Below are 14,624 nucleotides of genomic sequence, written 5' to 3'. Positions count from 1 at the left end.
CTAAGTCAGCCAACACAATTTTGACCTAACATTTTTGAGGAATTAATGTACAATATATGAGTTGGGAAGTTGTGTTCTTACTAACTTAAAAAACCAACTGACTCTTCTGACTACTACATCATATTTGGAAGTTTCATCACCACATTCTGAGAAGCACACATTAGGTGGCATTAACTTACTTAAAAAAAAAAGTCCCTGGTATTTTATTAGTCAACACTGGAATCTCTCAAGTAGAATAAAGAATCAGGAGAGGGCTTCTCTGGTGGCGCGGTGGTTGGGAGTCTGCCTGCCGATGCGGGGGACGTGGGTTCGTGCCCCAGTCCGGGGGGATGCCGCGTGCCGCGGAGCGGCTGGGCCCGTGGACCGTGGCCGCTGGGCCTGCGTGTCCGGAGCCTGCGCCCCACAACGGGGGAGGCTGCGGCGGTGGGAGGCCCGCGTACCGAAAAAAAAAAAAAAAAAGAATCATGAGAATTATTCTTTGCCGTTTTATAATCTTTTGTTTTCTGAATTTCTACTTGTATGAGGAGCAATTGAAAGTTACGGGAAAAGGGGCTTCCCTGGTGGCGCAGTGGTTAAGAATCCACCTGCCAGGGCTTCCCTGGTGGCGCAGTGGTTAAGTATCCGCCTGCCAAAGCAGGGGACACGGGTTCGATCCCTGGTCCAGGAAGATCCCACATGCCGCGGAGCAACTAAGCCCATGTGCCACAACTACTGAGCCTGCATGCTGCAACTACTGAAACCCGCGCTCCTAGAGCCCGTACTCCACAACAAGGGAAGCCAACGCAATGAGAAGCCCGCGCACTGCAATGAACAGTAGCCCCCACTCAGCCCCTGCTCGCCACAACTAGAGAAAGCCTGCGCGCAGCAACAAAGACCCTACTCAGCCAATAAATAAATAAATAAATAAATTTATTTATTATTATTTTTTTTTAAAAAAAGAATCCAACTGCCAATGCAGGGGACACGGGTTCGAGCCCTGGCCCAGGAAGATCCCACATGCCGCGGAGCAACTAAGCCTGTGCACCACAACTACTGAGCCTGCGAGCCACAACTACTGAAGCCCAGGCGCCTAGAGCCTGTGCTCTGCAACAAGAGAAGCCACTGCAAGGAGAAGCCCGCTGCACCGCAATGAAGAGTAGTAGCCTGGCTCACTGCAAGTAGAGAAAGCCCGCGCACAGCAACAAAGACCCAATGCAGCCAAAAATAAATAAAGAAAATAAATAAAAATTAAAAAAAAAAAAGTTACGGGAAAAGTATGCCTCCCTTATATTTCCAATTCCCAGTTTCTCAAATGACACCAATTTTACAATTAGGGAATCAAGCTGCCCTTCACTTTACCACCACTTGCAGAATCCCTGCAACAATCCAGCTTCACCTTTGAACTCCAGTCATTTTATGAGATGATCTGGTTAACAGTAGACAGCATTTACTATACGAAACTTAGAAAATATTCATTATATTTTTAATATTTAAAGCCAAATAACCTTAAATAAGCCTAGTATCCATTTATCTACAAGAAGGAAATTATACACAATTCCAGTACTAAATTCCAAAGTCCTAAAGCTTCAATAACCCACTCAAGGTTTTGCGACTAAGAGCTAGTAGGAAAATGAGCTGGTGTTAATATCAGCTCTGCCCAGACTTTTGGTAATCTATATGAATAATCCCAATTCACAGTTTTCATTCTGACTGTACCGGAAATGCTTTTCGCAACCCAACATATCTAAAAAGGTTTCATTCTAAGTAATGTAAGCCCTCCTCATGGCCTCAAAAGCCAAGGGTCAGAGGCCTTTATAATCCTCATTCACATGAAGCCAACTTATTAGACTGGAAAGGATTTACAAAGCACTTGTTATAATGCATCCACAAGCAGTGATACCCTTAACAAGGGATATTCTGAAGCACAGCTCTTTAGACTACAACTGAAAATGGACATAAAAGCTACAAATATTTATTTGTTTCCTATATTGAGACCACATCTACTACTTTCCCTGGTTTCTCTTGATGTTTAAGGTTTCCCTCTTAGCTCCCTCTTAGCTCATTTTCTAAGTTTTTATTCTCCGATAAAACCACTATAAAATCATTTCACACACAAAAAAATCATTTCATAAAGACATTTCTTTGGAGCTTACTACTGAAAGTTAATTATTGCCATAAACTGACAATTCAAATACTTCTTAGGGACCCTAGGACCCCTTGGGGAATATTAAAAAGTATAAAACATGATCCATGCCCTCTAGGATCTAAATAGAAATATACTTATTGATTCAGAGAATGAGAAGGTAGCTTGAGAAGTCATTTTACACATACATAGGCAGGACTCCTGTCCTTTAAAATTCACCTCCAGAGAAGATCATAAAATTATTTCGGTAATCTTTTCGCCATCACTATAATGAAAACCATCATTAGCAACAAGTTCCTTACACAACTACCCTTTGCTTCAATTTAAACCTATTTTTCTCTTATTTTAGCATCAGTAGAGCTGGAAAACAGCTGGTTACCATTCCTAATAATGGATCCATTCATGTTTTTTGAAGAGTTATTAAGTTGCCTCTTAACTTTTCATTCTCCCAACCTTTCCTCATAGGTCTGACTTCCAATCATATAATCATCTTTTGAGTCTCCTCAGAAACCTCTCCAAGGTACCCTCATCCCCTCTAAGTTGAGGAACCTAGAAGTGGAAACAACACTCAAGTAAGTGGGTGATCAGTGCCAGCATTATCTATATAAAAGATGATGCCGGGCTTCCCTGGTGGCGCGGTGGTTGAGAGTCTGCCTGCTGATGCAGGGGACACGGGTTCGTGCCCCGGTCCGGGAAGATCCCACGTGCCGCGGAGCGGCTGGGCCCATGAGCCATGGCTGCTGAGCCTGTGCGTCCGGAGCCTGTGCTCTGCAACGGGAGAGGCCACAACAGTGAGAGGCCCGCGTACCGCAAAAAAAAAAGATGATGCCATCCCATCAGGATTCCTCAACACTTTTTTTTTTAACATCTTTATTAGAGTATAATTGCTTTACAATGGTGTGTTAGTTTCTGCTTTATAACACTCAACATCACTTTTAAAGCCCTAATCGGTACTTTTACAAAAATGTCCTTTGATGGCTCTTAAGACTTTCCTCTGCGGTACTTAAGTTAGCTTACTATTTCTCAAAATTACTCAAAATTATCCTGCTAATAGTCTTCAACAACATAATAGCTTATGCGATATGTCCTTGCAAAGTGTTCCTAGAAGTTGTATGTATACCAAATTTTCAGTTCAACAAACATTCACTGATCACCTTCTATATGAAAAGTCACCACTGTAAACAATATAAAACACAAATGATGACTCAGAAAGGGTCTGTGTCTTAAGGAAATCATAATCTATTGGGGGAAAGACAGACACAATCAAAAGTATTTACAACACAAAGTATTCTGGAGTAAATTCTTTAAGGGTAGGTAAAGTACAGTAAGAAAACAGGAAAGAAGTTGAATTTCAGCTAGTAGTGGTATCTTGAAAGCTTCACGGAAGAGTTGGGATCTGGGGATCTGAACTGAGCCATGAAAGATGAATAAGTCAGAGGCAGGTCAAGATGGGAAACATTTTAAGGCAAAGGAAAGGCATTAGCAAAGGTGTAAAGGCAGGTACACACAGACTGTGGAGAACATCTAATAGACTGGTAGTTCAATATGGTTGAAGCACTTTAAGTGAAAATGTGTGTTCAGGAGATAATGTTCAAAATGTAGAAATGTAGGCCAGCTAGATTATAAAGGGCTGGGAATTCTAAATCTTATTTTACATTCAGTGAGTAGTCAAAGGGTTTTAGGAATAAAGTGACAGAATCAGATCTGTATTTAAGAAAACCACTGGCACCACTATACAGTGAAAAGGAAGGCAGTGAGACCGGTTAGGAGCTTATGGTTTTAATCCATGCAAAGGTAATGGAAATTTAAAGTAGGATGGTAAAAACAGAAAAACAGGGACACATTAAAGAAACAATACAATAGTATCACAGACAAGCCTCAGAAATTTATTGGATGGGCTGAGAAGAGAAAGGGACTGAAGGTACCACAGTGCAGAGAGCGTGAACAAGCCTTCGAATAGTTACAGATTTGGATTTGAATTCTAGCTCTGCCACTTACTAGCCATATGACTTAAGGAAACCTATTTAACGTGTCTGTACCTCGGTTTCTTCATCTGTAAAAGGCAGTGTATTAAGTATTTCAGCAAACCTTTTTTTTTTTTTTTTTGCAGTACGCGGGCCTCTCACTGCCGCGGCCTCTCCCGCCGCGGAGCACAGGCCCCGGACGCGCAGGCTCAGCGGCCATGGCTCACGGGCCCAGCCGCTCCGCGGCATGCGGGATCCTTCCGGACCGGGGCCCGAACCCGCGTCCCCTGCATCGGCAGGCGGACTCCCAACCACTGCGCCACCAGGGAAGCCCAAACCCTTTTTTTTTTAAGTGAGATAAAAGAGAACTATATTTTTCCTCCTTAAGCATATTATCCTCTACTAGGTGAAGTTTAACTTGTTTTTGACTATTCTGCTCGTGGTTATTTTTATTTCTCAAGTTAAGTTCCAACCTACAACTTAGCATTTCTTCTGTAATTAAATTGTTAGCTGCATTGATCTCCACAGACCAACACTTACTCTCCACTCTCCCTAAGCTAAAACTTGAGAACAAATGTCAAATAGCTACCAAGTATAGACTAATGAATCTGAACTTGGGGGCCAAGAAGCCTGAAGAACCTCGGAGTTGTTTTAGGAAATCACCAAGTACTCATACTCAAAAAGATAAGGAACACTAGTTACAGGGACCAAGGGTAGCAACCCCAATATAGCTGTCTTGGCTTGACAGTTATGCAACTCATGAAGGCACTGCCTTCCTTGGTTACCTACCTGCCTATTTACTGTCCTGTTCTTTTTATTCCCTTTTATGCCTTATCGCTAATAACATTCTAGTTGGATACCAACGGTACCCACTGTTACCAAGATGTGTGACTGGCTTCAGTTTGGTTCCACCTAGCTTACTGATGAACTTGATACCCATACCAAAATCAAGAACATTCTAAAGTCAAGATTATAGCACTCGAATAGGTATATATGTGTACACATATATATGTATACCTCCAAGTAAAAAAAACCTGTTACCTCGGTGGGGGAAAAAAAAAAAAGATTAAGCACTCCTGTCCTTACAATCTGAGTCCTACTGAGTCCTAATAATAATTAGGGATCCCTCTGTACCAGGCAAAGTGCTAAGTACTTTGCATGCATAATTTCAATTAAGCCTCACAATAATCTTATGAAGCACAATTACCACTGATTTACAAATGAAGAAACTGAAGCACAGAGAGGTTAAGAAAGTTTTTCAAGGTCATTCAGCTAATAAATAGTAGAGCCAAGATTTGAACCCAGGCAGTCTGAACCCAGAGCCCATGGTCTTAATAAACTCTTAATTACTGTGCTGTACTATCTCACACTATTACAGATTACATAATGAGATTCTGTCCTTCCTTTGTAAAGGTATTTACATATGCACAAATAAAAAATCCTTGCTGGAGAGATTACAAAAGGATTTCCTCATTAACTAAGCTTAAAGAGATGTTATCCACATGGTTTTACTGCTTATAATTAAAGGCAATAATAATCTAGGGACAATGTTGTATGCTTGTGTTTGATCTAAAAATCAGTCAATACTCATGGATGGACAGAAGTTGAATACAAGCACGTGTAAATATTTATTCCTTTAGGTGTAGATATTTATTACAGATACGTGTGATTAACTACTCCCCAGTTTTTAGAACTGAGATAGTACAAAGGAGAGCTTAGTGAAAAAAAGTTTCTCCAAAAACACTCCTCACAAGTAATGTTACTCCCCTAATTCAAGACAGAAAGCCACAATTACTTTGATGCTGTAAAATGAGAATGAAACAATGATGCTTCAGCAAAGCGTGGACCATAAGGGTTGGATCTCTCTAAAACAATTCGAATGTTAGAAAGCTTCATAGCTCTCAATGATGAGAGACATCAAAACATCTACACCCAAACATTCCAACCAAACCCAAAACACAGAAATGCAAGAAAACAGATAAAATATATGGAAAAAACTCCAACTCCAGAAATAAATGGCAGTTGAATAGCTCCTACCCACTGGTGCCCCACAAGGCACTGCTGAAGCGATAATTAAAGGTAAAACAGCTGGGGAAATCCCTTTAGTCTATTTGTCCAACAGAAAAACAACTACTCATTTCAAAGAAAGGGGAATTTTCATACACTGCACAGAAAACTGCCAACTAACTCTTACATTTATATCCTTGTTTCCTTAAAACTAAAACTCATTAGAATAGTTGCATTCAAAATCTAAAAAGTTAAACCAAGTTTGAACTCTAAGAAGTTTCATACGAATCCTACAAGGGGATTTATATCATCCAAAACAACTGCAAGTCACACAGCAGCATTCTTCTTTCAAATGTCTTAGTCTTTAAAAGCAAACGCCTAGCAGCACCTCCAGCCTCCTGGTTGGCTTCCCCTGGTGTGTAACCTGACAAGGTACAAAGCTCATTGAAATATTTAACAGTGGTGGTATGGATTTCTTTGGATAGATCAAGAAAAGCAGCTCATCCTTTTTAAAAACATAAAGAACCATTTTATGGGATGCCATTCCCTCAGTCCAAGTGTCTCTGTATTTCCTCAGGGCTTTCTCAGAGAAGTTATTGAGGGGGAAAATGAAAAGGCTAACAAAAGGACCCCTTTTCTCTCCCTATTCCCAACATAATCCACCTCAGCCACAGGGCCAGTTGCATCCACACTGTCATAAATGCCAGCAATTAGAGAATTAGGCCATAAAACCACCCACTCAGGTATAAGAGCGCAGGCCTCCAGCTTTATTTCATGCATGCCATAAACTTCCTTCTTTCAGGCCTTCTTCACAACCAAGGAAATGACAATAACAACAACAAAAAAGTAGCCCTTTGTCCGCCTCATACTGATGTGATCAATGAAACCATCTGGGTCCAGGTGAAGGACTCAAGATTCCTTCTTCTTAATAAAGACTGCATTTCCTCTAGCATGGCACATATAGATCCGTTAAAGGACATGCTGTATTTTGAGCACTAACATAACGCGAACTAAAGTGAAGCTACATTTTCCAGAAAAATTACTTTCCCTGCTTCTGAAACTGCTCTAGAAACCTAGCCAATTCTTGATCTTCTCAGGAAATACTGGAGGCTACAAGAGTTTTCTTAATTAACTCAATAATTTCTAGATCCTCCTGCAGTCTTTTCTAATCAAAAAAGTTAATTCAAATATCAAAGTTAACTCTATGCTTTAAAATCTGATACAATTTAGGAACAATCAGTAATTTCATTTGATTGATTGTCTTCGCAACCACAAAACCCCGAAGTCTGTGATTTACTCCATAAGCTTTTATTTATCAAGCTTTAAATCAATCTAGATAAGACCCAAACAAACACTTTTTAATAGTAAACTCTTTAGCTTCCTTCTTCCTACTAGTGCCTATAGGGTTAAGAATCTGACTAAAATGTAGGTACCTCATGTCAGACTCATTAGTAATTTAACTTTTCTTAATTCCTGAAAATAACGTATGCAAACAAAAGAAGGTCCCATCCCAGCAATCCTAGAATAAATTCCTCCCAAAGTAGTGATAGTCACAAAGCTTCCCCCTTTCTCATAGGTCTATGCCACTGGGCTCTCCACCTTGGCAGAGGAAGAATGGAAAGAGACAAGATATTCACAAAAGGCCGGATTGAAGGCCTTCAGTTAAGTGCTAGAAGGAAGCTGAAGTTCTGTGCCAACACTAGTGGAATGTGGGCAGGCACAAAGAGATCTTAATTAGGAGACCTACAATTAAAACAGTGAGTCTCCAAAGGAGAGAGAGGCACTGCAGTCTGTTATGCCTCAGAGCAAGCGAAACAAGTGTTGGCCACCCCCCCTAGCCACAGGGCAAGGAAGGCAACGGGTATTAAGCCTGCACAGCTGCTCTATGGAAGGCCAGCTCCCAGGTGAGCAGAGATGGGAGGGGAGTCAAGATGGGAGTATTTTCTCTTCTCAACTTCCAATCAAAAGATCAATCACTATTTTGTGAACGATGATTTCCTACAAGAGCATGTGCCTTAAGATAATTAGATGGAAGGTAAAGATGGGGACAAGTGATATGCCTTTCAGCGAAAGATGAAGAAAAGTTCTAAAGACTGCACTTGTGATGATCAGTAGAAACTAAACTACGTTTTAGAGCGTATTAACAACTACTCCCTGCAATGTAGGTACCATCACTTTGGATTTGTAAATACATTAGTGTATTGGATTTTTTTCATTTAAAAGCTCACACATCTAAAGGAATATACCACCTAGACTGAAAATAACTTCCCTTTTGGAGAGTCAGGAATCTACAATATTGAAAACATGAAAACAAATTTAGCCAAACAAGAGGGCCTCTCAACACCAGATAATGAGTTATACTTAAAATTTTATCTTCACTTTTCTTATAAATGAAATTGGTCAACTTCAGCAAAGAACTTTTTCCATAAAATCCTTACATTTTTTTCCATACAATGAAAACTATCCCACCAAGTTCAAATTTCTCTTCCCAATAATAATGGCAGTTTAATGGCAAATGTACACTCTGACATTAAAAATTACCAAACAGGGCTTCCCTGGTGGCACAGTGGTTGAGAATCCACCTGCCAATGCAGGAGACGCGGGTTCCATCCCTGGTCCGGGAAGATCCCACATGCCGTGGAGCAACTAAGCCTGTGCGCCACAACGACCGAGCCTGCGCTCTAGAGCCCACAAGCCACAACTACTGAGCTCGCGTGCTACAACTACTGAAGCCCGCGCACCTAAAGCCCGTGCTCCGCGAGAAGAGAAGGAAGCCACCACAATGAGAAGACTGCGCACCACAACGAAGAGTAGCCCCCGTTCGCCACAACTAGAGAAAGCCCGCGCACAGCAACAAAGACCCAATGCAGCCAAAAAAGAAAAAAAAAAATTACCAAACAAGCTCACTGACTCTGACTTTTTAAATAAATTCAGAATAAGAAGTTCTGACCTGAGCAAATAATTAATATAACAGAGAGGAATCAGAATACTGGAGCAGAAAAGATTCCTGCGCTGACATTTAGCCCAACCTTTTCATTTTACTGATCGGAAATTTCAAGTTAAAAGTGAAACTGTCCAGACTGGTGAGTGACAGAGACGAGTGCGAGGAGAGCCCATGTCCATCGACTTTCACGCGGAGGGGCTTCTTCTAGTCTACTTGTGTTCTCTGCTTCACTTTCCTTCTGCCCAGCTCAGGATTAGCTGTGAAGGTAATGAAGGAGCAACTCCCACTCTTGGCACATATGCCCAACGAACATCCAAAAAAAAAAAAAAATCACAGACACTCTCCCACTCCAGGACCACCATCTTTTCTAAGCCCAACCCAAGAGCCCACCTTAGTCCACCCGAACTAAACTGCCATTTCAAATACAGACAAATACATACCAATGTTGTGATTCGGTTTCCATTTATATCTAATCAAAGTTCGCCATGTTATGATCAGGGTGGAAATTCTGCTTTTAACATTTTGTGAGGTGGTAGGAATGGTAACTGGATTATGAAAGTAATAAAGATTACTTGCTGATAAATAGACCACTTCTGGGGTTCACATTAAAACAGCCCAAATTCTAGTCAACAGAGAGGATGCTGTACTGTGTTTAATTAGATGGCAAAGTAGAGTCACATATATACCACCTGAAACAATCCTCAGAAAAGTGGGACCCTGACACCATGCAGGGGAAAGGGAAGGCGGAAAAGCAGACCTCCGTGATTTCTCACAGTGCTCAATCAAATAAAACTCTAATTCTACTTCATAATTGTCACACAGAAAGCCCAAATAGGAGTTCAGCAACATCTATATATTTTTTAAAATAATCCCATTCTGACAGACCTTGGTCATGAAGAACTCTTACATGTAGTTATTACTCAGAGAGATATCAATCCCGAGGGAAGTTCAGAACCTATGGCAGTAAAGGACAAATCTTCTACAGCTAAAGGAGTTTAAACAGGGAACTGATATGGAAGTTCTGTCACCTTTCAACCACCTTAGCTTAGTATTCAATAAGTATTAACTTACGTTTTGTTATGAAGTTATAGTCATTATTCACTGAAAGCGAACCAGAATTTAAAGAGGCTAGAATCCTTTTGGATCACAAACCATGTCTTCATGAATCCACACAAGCCTTGATACAGATCTGTGAGCAACTTCTGAGAAACAATCTTTAGAACTCTATGTCAGCCCGTGGGAACCCTAAACCTCCTTGTTGGAACTTTATCATTGATTTGTAAGACTCTGTAACAAAATGCTTGGTTTCCACCTTGAAAACAACCAGGTCAAAGGATATAATCACATGGTTTAGTAGTAAGCCATACCATGGGTTAGCACTCATGAATGCATACCATTAACCCATCCTAGATTAACTCAAACTACCACATAAAAGGCTTACCAATGGAACAACAGCTCATTCAAGCCTAATTCAGAAAAAATACTGAAGTTTAATGTAAGGAGTCAACCACTTTCCTCATGATGAAGTAGCAACTACTGTTCAGGCAAAAGTTTTAAAGAAAAAAGGTATTAATATGATCTTATTTGAAATTACTGCATTTCCTTGACAGGCTTTACACTACATACTACTGCTAAGCAAAATAATGCCAGTGGATAAGAAAATGTTAGCACCTGATTAAAACTTTAAAGGTGATTTGTCAAAGACCAACAGATAAAATATTCTGGTGCCCAGACATTAGGTCCCTGAATCCAGGTGGCTCTCTTTCTAACCAGTCTCTTGAAAAGCTATGATTGGAAGCTGTCAGCATAAAACTTTGCTTTTGAATATGTGATAACAACATTTGGAATGTGAACACTTGGTCCTTCAGTATAAAATAAATAAGCATGCTAAACAAGAAGAAAATGCTTCTCAGGATCCCCTTAAAAATAGACTAACTTCTCCTAATAGAGACTTTCTTATTATACTCAAATATACATGGGGCTAATATTCTACATATAACCAGGCAAGTCTCAATTTTGAAAACAAGCAGGTAAATGAAATGTCAGTAAGTCTATTTTTTTTTTTTGCTGCTGTATCTTTTAAAAAAGCAAAATCAACTCACATTTAAGCACCAACTCCATGCAAGTAACCTGAACGGTTCAGTCTTTTTGTCATGTATGAGGCCTTTGGTTCTCCAACTACATGGGATCTGTGTTGTTAGCTTAAAAAATACAGAATTGGCCTTTCAAAAAAAAAATAATAATCTACAGCAACCAATAAATAGTCTCAAACAACCCTGCTGACTGCAGCTGCCTTCTGAAGGCTGGGAAAAGGAGGTGGAGAGAGAGCAGAGAGAGGCAGGGAAAAGGGACGCTGCAGCTAGCTACATCGCAAGGAACACGCCCCCATCATGTCCTCCTTGCTCTGTCAGAAGGCGGGTTGTTGTCAGTCTCCTGATCAGGATGCCTTAGAAACGATTTAAAAAAGGAGGCAGGAAGACTAACAACTAAAAAATGCCAGCTCCTTGAAAGGAGGGGCCAGGGTCCCTGGGATCTCCTCCCTCCCCTTCTGCCCAGGATCTTTCTGTAGATCTAAAGGGGTGCGGGGCACAATAGGGGACGAGGGGTTTGCCCAGGATATTTTGTGTGCACCAACGGCAGAGCACGCAGGAAACGGCTGGTTGTTATCTTTCCCTTTCTGTTTCAATCAAGAGCACTCCAAAGCAGCAACCCCCTACCCCCCTCCGCTTCAGCCCCTAGCAGCTGCTCTTCCTCCTAGCATCCCCCATCCCATTCTCCCCCTTCCCCTACGATTCAAACTCCCCCTTCTGCATCCAATGTAAAACAAATGCGCAACGCCACTGGCTGAACCTGAACTCAACTTCCCTTCCCAGGGCAACTTTCCTTTTGGCTGAAGGGAGCTGAATAATGCCTATCAAAGCATCCCCATTCTCGCCCCAGTACTAAATGGGGAAGGGGCAAAGCTGGAGATCCTTCATCCACCTTGGGTCCCCCTCAAACAAATCAGAGAGAGAATGCTAACTCCTTCTAAGGAATAACTTTGCTTCATAACCTCTTCATAACCCTCTTTCTCTCAACCAGAAGCAGCCACCACCACCGCACTACAGTAAAACTGTCCCTTATCTACTCTCCTCACCCCAACCCTGCTTCCCCCACCCCTTCCAAGCCCCAGGATTGGCCTAGGAAAAGGTGGATCAATAATGAAATGACGGAGAAAAGGAGAAGGGCGGGAGGGAGCTAGGTTTGAAGACTGCGTGCTCTCAGGCGCAGTGGGTGGGGTAGGAGAGCAGCTGCTTCCCCTGGGAGGATGCTGCCCAAGTACCCCACAAACACCGCCCCTCACGGGGGCCCCCTTCCCCAGAGCTGGAGGGAAAACCTGCCTCCTCTCCAGGGGGAATGGTGGAAAGCTGCTCTTCTCTGAGCCTAGGGAACAGTGGACAATTTTCCCCTCGAAGATGCCACTAATCCTTCATTCTAAAGGAGGGAAAGGGTGGAGTGAAGGTAGAGTAATCCCCTGCTACCAATAGGCTAGAAACTGCAGCTCTGTAAAATGGGGGAAACAGACTGCTGTAGGAGGAGATCGCCGTTATCTTCAGAGGGAAAGAAGGCGAAGGGAGGCAAGGTGGAGAGGAAAGTAGCTTTTTCCTGGTGGGGAAGGGCGGGATGAGGGGAGAACCTCTCCGCTGGGGGTAGGGGGGGGTGCGGGTGGAGGTGAAGGAAGGGGGAGTGGCTGGTAGTGTAGGGACCTGGCCCGGGGACGGAGCGAGGGTTCATCAGGTTTTCGAAAGCAAGGTGCTAGAAGGGACATCGGTCCCCAAGGGTGGGAGAAGAACGTGGCTTTGGATGAGGCCATCCCCCGAGAGATGCCCAAGAGGAAAACTGCCCCAGGAGTAAAACATCTGCCCAGAGAGGGAGGCGAGGATGTGGCGGGATCAAGTCTCTAGGAGGGAGGGAGGGAGGAATCTCGCTCGGATGAGGTAATCTGTGAAAGGGAGGAGGGGTTCAGTCCCGGGATGGGAAACCCGGGCGAGGGGTCTGTGCCAGAGGATGTGGGGAAGGGTCAGGGGAAGGAGGGTGGGGGGTCAAACGCCCTCGGCCAGATGGGTCCGAACCCCGGGGTGGGGACGCCTGGGGGCCTGCACCCCTGGATGGGGGTCCCGAGATGGGAGGGCCATCTGCCCCGGGTCAGGGACCCCAGGATGGTCCCCGAATTGGGATGCTCCACAATCCCGGATGGGGGAGGGGAGGGGGCTCCGCAGAGGGTCGAGACCCCGGACCTGGGGGTTCCTCGCCCCCTTACCTCTCCGCTGCCGCCTCCCCCGCCGCTCTCCCCAAACACGGCCCGGAACCGGCGCAGGTTGGTGCCGATGGCGGCCGAGACCTGCAGCGCCGCGTCGAAGCCCGGGCCCACCCGGAGCAGGGCCGGCCCAGAGGAGGCTGAGGACGATGACGAAGACGAAGACGAAGCGGACGACGAGGAGGCTGCTGAGGCGGCGGCCGCTCCCCCTGGAACACCAACCCCGCCGCTTCCCGCCGCCGCCGCCGCCGCCGCCGCCGCCGCCGCCGCGGCCGCCACAGCCGGGGGGGAGGGGGGCGCCCCGGGGCCGCCGCCGCCGACCAGGGGCCCGGGGGGAAGCAGCAGGGCCGGGACGCGTTGCCGCGGGGCGCCCCCTAGGCCCCGGCGCCCCCCGCCGCCGCCGCCCCCGGTGGTCCCGGGTCGGGCGGGGAAGCGCCACCGACAGCTGTGCGCCATGTTCGCCCCGTGAAGTGAAGCAGCGAGAGGGAGAGGCGACAACACAGGGGGGCGGGGAGGCGGAGGGGGGGGGGGCCGCGGGCCCCGGAACCTGCCTGGCCCGCTCGGCGCCGCCCGGCCGCCTGCACCCCGTGGCCGCTATGCCGAGGGCCGGGCCGCGCCAGCCGGCCCAGCAAGCTGTATAGCGGGCTCGGGCCCGCGCTGCCGACGCCAGGCCGCTGCTACGCCATCCCGAGGCCCGGGCCGCAGCCTGCCGCCCGCCCGCCCGCCCCGCAACCTGGATAACTGCGTGCCCCGCCCTCCGGGAGCGGCATTACTCGGGAAAAGGAGGGGGGAAGGAAGCCCAGGAGCCCGACGCGGAGCGCGGGTTCCGGGGAGAGGGGGAGGGGCGAGGACTACGGAAAGGATGGAGGCGGAGGGAGGCCGGCCGCCTGCAGCCTCTAGAGCCGAGAGGCCGATTACACACGTTCCCGGGATGCGCTGGGAATCGAACCGCCCGGGAGAGCAGCTTCCAGTCTAACGCGGCTGCCGGGCCGGGGACGAGTGCGCCTTCTCCGCCTCGAGGCACGGATACGAGAGGGGTTAGCCCGGATTTAACGCTTCTAGAATAAAAGAGCCCTTATTGTGCTACAGGCAAGACGGAATTGTTGCCCAGTTTACTATATGCAACATAGAAAGGGCCTCAATGAATGCGCTTTAAAAAATAATAAGAAAAGAGCCCCTCCCATTTTCAGGCTGGAGCTCTCTCCAAAATGCACACACCGAGTGGTCGGCCTCTCGCCACCTCCTCGCCCTACTGTGCGCTCGGGGCTGAGAAACCTCTGGCTTTGGTGC

General features: G+C 45.4%; 1 protein-coding gene across 7 annotated transcripts in view; it reads right to left on the bottom strand.

Moving 5' to 3' along the window:
- Window positions 1–14,035, bottom strand: part of KMT2A (lysine methyltransferase 2A) — a 76,346-nt gene extending 62,311 nt beyond the window's left edge. For 5 of the 7 annotated variants that reach the window (XM_079929788.1, XM_079929792.1, XM_079929790.1 and 2 more), the window contains exons 1-2: window positions 13,338–14,035; window positions 11,140–11,238 (exon numbers count right to left, since the gene is read on the bottom strand). In XM_079929788.1, coding sequence (XP_079785914.1) covers window positions 11,140–11,238; window positions 13,338–13,790 — 552 coding nt within the window. In that variant the 5' untranslated portion in view covers window positions 13,791–14,035. The remainder of the gene's footprint in view (window positions 1–11,139; window positions 11,239–13,337) is intronic. The other 2 variants (XM_079929793.1, XM_079929794.1) reach the window with 1 other exon arrangement.
- Window positions 14,036–14,624: the final 589 nt, after the last annotated feature.

Source organism: Stenella coeruleoalba (genome assembly GCF_951394435.1).
Source record: "Stenella coeruleoalba genome assembly, chromosome: 8".
NCBI classification, from domain to species: Eukaryota; Metazoa; Chordata; class Mammalia; order Artiodactyla; family Delphinidae; genus Stenella; species Stenella coeruleoalba.
The sequence above is the reverse complement of the archived record's forward strand: the minus strand, read 5'-3'. Positions and strand labels throughout refer to the sequence as shown.